This window comes from Mastomys coucha, unplaced genomic scaffold, assembly GCF_008632895.1.
Source record: "Mastomys coucha isolate ucsf_1 unplaced genomic scaffold, UCSF_Mcou_1 pScaffold20, whole genome shotgun sequence".
In the NCBI taxonomy this organism is placed as follows: Eukaryota; Metazoa; Chordata; class Mammalia; order Rodentia; family Muridae; genus Mastomys; species Mastomys coucha.
In genome coordinates, this window is record NW_022196903.1 from 108,951,211 (window position 1) to 108,954,576 (window position 3,366).

Here is a 3,366-nt window from a genome sequence, read left to right on the forward strand (position 1 = left end):
CTAATTGTTCAACTTAGATTACAAAGTAATAAAGTTCTAGCATCTATTTTAACTTCTAAAACAAGAAAAGAAAATCTCATTAAGTAGCCATTTCCAGTTTAGAACATCCTATGTAGACCAGGCTAGCCACCAGCTTGCAATGACCCTCTTGCCTTCGCCTCCTGAGCACTGCGGTTACAGGCACGTGATAACATGTGTGGTCTCTTTGAGTGTTTTCTAGTTTGCCACTGTTGCCCTTGATATAAAGTCTAGAGCTGAGCCAGTAAGAAAGCACAGGGCCAGGCGTAATTACATACCTGAGGTTGATCCCCCTCCATCCCAGCACTCAAGACACAGAGGCAGGTGGATCTCTATGAGTTCCAGGCCAGCCTGGTCTACATAGTAAGATCCTGATCAAGCAGGGGGCTATATTTTCCATTAGTATTTGTTGAGCTAAAAATACTAAATTTCCCATCCTAGTTATTTTTTTGGCATAGGATCTCATTAACCTAAAGTGTCCTTGAACTCCCTATGTAGCCAAGGCTAGCCTTAAACTCCTGAGCCCCCTGCCTCCAGTTCCAGATGCTAGGATTACCAGCATGCAAAACCATGCTCAGTTTGTGTGGTGCTTGGGATAAATACAGAGCTTTGTGAACTCGAGGCAAGTGCTCTAACTAAACCAGGCCTCTAGTATACACACACACACACACACACACACACATACACACACACACACACACTTTACTTTTTACAAGAATGCTTGCTACCCTCACCTGTGCAAAAGAAGTCTGAATTTTCTACAAGCCACTATCCAAACACCCTTGTTTATACTCTATGCAACTGGGTAAGTGCTCACCCCATCTAGATGGGTTCAAAGGAGTCCTCAGATGTGTTCTCATGCTCAAAAAACCTAAAGGAACTGTAAGGATACAGCTCAGCTAGTAACATGCTCACCCACCAGGCATGAGGCACAGGGTTCAGGGCACCCAGCACAGTTGCACACACCTATGGTCCCAGCATTCAGGCGGTGGAGGCAGGATAGGAATTCAACAGTAGTCTTGGCTGCATAGAGTTTGAGGCCAGCATGGGCTATATGAGAGCCTGTATTTTTTTAAAAAAATCCTTAAAAAAAAGAGGGGGGTGGAATCTAAAGGAATATTTAGTCAGTCGACTCTTTTTAGCACAGGGAACAGAATATTTATTTGGGTTTTAGGAGTCCAAGGGCAACAGGGTTGGTCACTGGGTGATGGGCCCACAGCTTTGGCCCCAGTGTCTTACCTGCAACAGGTTCCCCTGGGGACCCATCCTGGTAGCTCTCTGCCTCAGGATGGCTATCCCAAGATGGCTCTGCAGGAACTTTGAGCTCATGGGCCTGGCCTGAGGACACCAGAGAGACCCAAGCCCACAGATGCCAGCCTGCAGGGCCCAGGACTCATGCTGCCCCAAGAGCAACGGCATCCCAGCTCCTTCTTGCTGACCCACATGTTATCCCTTCTCTCTTTCCCAGGGAGACTGTGTGCTAATCTGCAGAGCAAGAGCCTGCCCACCGGTGCCAACACTCAGATCACATGGAAGGAAAGAGCTCTTTATTGTGTGGCCTCCTGGTGTCTTCCAGCATGTCGTTCTGTCTTCGGGGCTCAGGCATAGCAGTGGTTACAGTGGTCACATTGGGAACTGGCTCAGCTGCTGTCAGGCAGTGGTCTCAGTTGGTTCTCCTGAACCCTGGAAGGCAAAGCCAGAAGAATGACATAGGACTCTGCAGGCAGCCAAGTCTTGCTCCATCTACCACCTCAAATGCCCAAACATCACAAGAATGGCCTCAGATGACCCTTCCTGAAGGCACGGTGGGTCACCACAGTTCATAGTTGTAGAGATATTACCACGCCCGTCTCCAGCACAGAAACACACCATCCCTGACTGAAGTACCAGACCATCAAGTACAAAGCTGCTGGGCTACAGGTCAAAGACAATGTGTTGGGGTATGGCTCTTCAGAAGAGCAATTTCTTAGCCTGTGTGATGCCTTGGTTCTATTCTAGCAACACACACACACACACACACACACACACACACACACACACACACACATTCATAGAGACTCTTCTTTAGCCCAGGCTATGGCAAACACAGCTACAAAGTTACTTAGTACAGGCAGGGATTTGGGGAGTACAGAGTTCCTTGCTTTTCTTCAATGCTGACACCCCTCTGCATGCTTCCTCACTTATGGACAGTCTGTGCAGTAAGAAATGCACCAGTTTTCCAGCTGAGAAGCCCGAGGCTCAAGAGGCTACAGATGGCTGGATTGTGGCTTGCCTAGCATGCTGCAGGTCTCGGGTTCCATTCTCAGCCCAGAAAAAGGCTGTCTTGGGGTCACAGAACTTGAACCCAAGCCTCCTGACTCCAGGACTTTCCAAAGACAACAGATCTTTTTCCAAGAAGAAAGCCCTAATCGGGAGTGGGTTTTGGATGGGGAAATGTTCCACACCATTACCTGGCAGCCTGAACTTCTGAAGGAGGGGGATGAAACCCTGAAGTACGCTGTGGATCCGGTACACTGCTCAGAAACAAAGGGGAATGTTGGTAAGGACGGTGGTCCCTCAAGGACCCCAGGGGTCAGGCATCACTCCCCGATGCTCCAGAACCAAAGCACACCCCACGCAAACAGAGCCCTAACATGCAATTTCAGGCTAACGTCAATAACAGTGCTGCGGTTATTACACGGAAAACGAGTCACAAGCCGTAATAACAGGGGCAGGAAACCCCGCGACCTCGATGCCTGGCTCTACTCGCTTGTTTTCAGTATCTGAGGAGCTCTGCGTGTTTGCCACTTTAAACTGTTTTTGTGAAACTAACCCCTTTTTTCCACAAGGTTTTGCCAGCGACCTCCCTTTGACTTCACATGCGGTCAGGAAGAAAATACAAACATAAGGAATTTACTTAAAAAAAAAAATAAAATTTAGATTGTGACTCTTAGCCAATCTAGAGTGTGAGGGCCAGCCCAGTTGCCGCCCCTCCAAGAGCCTGCTGGGCTGTGTAGCTTTTTGGCAGGATCACTTACCCAGCCCGAAGTAGATGCCGATGGTCTCCAGAGAAGCAAAGGTGAGCAGGCCAACCCCGAGGGACATGAACCAGTCTGCAAGGGCAGCCGGGAGACAACAGTCAGCTCTCGTAGGGCTGTAGGCTGACTCCTGTTCTCTGACACAGCCCCTCCCCAGGTCCCCAACAGGCCTTACCTGCATAGTAGTGGTAACACACCAGCAAGGATCCGATGGCAAAGCAGAGAAGGACAAAATGGAAAAACTCGTCTGCAAGAAAGGATGGCAGATGGTCTCTCTCTCTTTCTGTCTCTCTCTCTCTCTCTCTCTCTCTCTCTCTCTCTCTCTCTCTCT

At 49.0% G+C, this 3,366-nt stretch overlaps 1 protein-coding gene across 5 annotated transcripts in view; it reads right to left on the bottom strand.

The window, feature by feature from the left end:
• Positions 1-1,159: 1,159 nt before the first annotated feature.
• Positions 1,160-3,366, bottom strand: part of Tmem40 (transmembrane protein 40) — a 30,278-nt gene continuing 28,071 nt past the window's right edge. For 3 of the 5 annotated variants that reach the window (XM_031383022.1, XM_031383020.1, XM_031383018.1), the window contains 4 exons: positions 3,211-3,282; positions 3,036-3,110; positions 2,469-2,531; positions 1,162-1,701 (listed from right to left, as the gene is read on the bottom strand). In XM_031383022.1, coding sequence (XP_031238882.1) covers positions 1,682-1,701; positions 2,469-2,531; positions 3,036-3,110; positions 3,211-3,282 — 230 coding nt within the window. In that variant the 3' untranslated portion in view covers positions 1,162-1,681. Of the gene's footprint in view, positions 1,702-2,468; positions 2,532-3,035; positions 3,111-3,210; positions 3,283-3,366 lie in introns of all 5 variants that reach the window. The other 2 variants (XM_031383017.1, XM_031383019.1) reach the window with 2 other exon arrangements.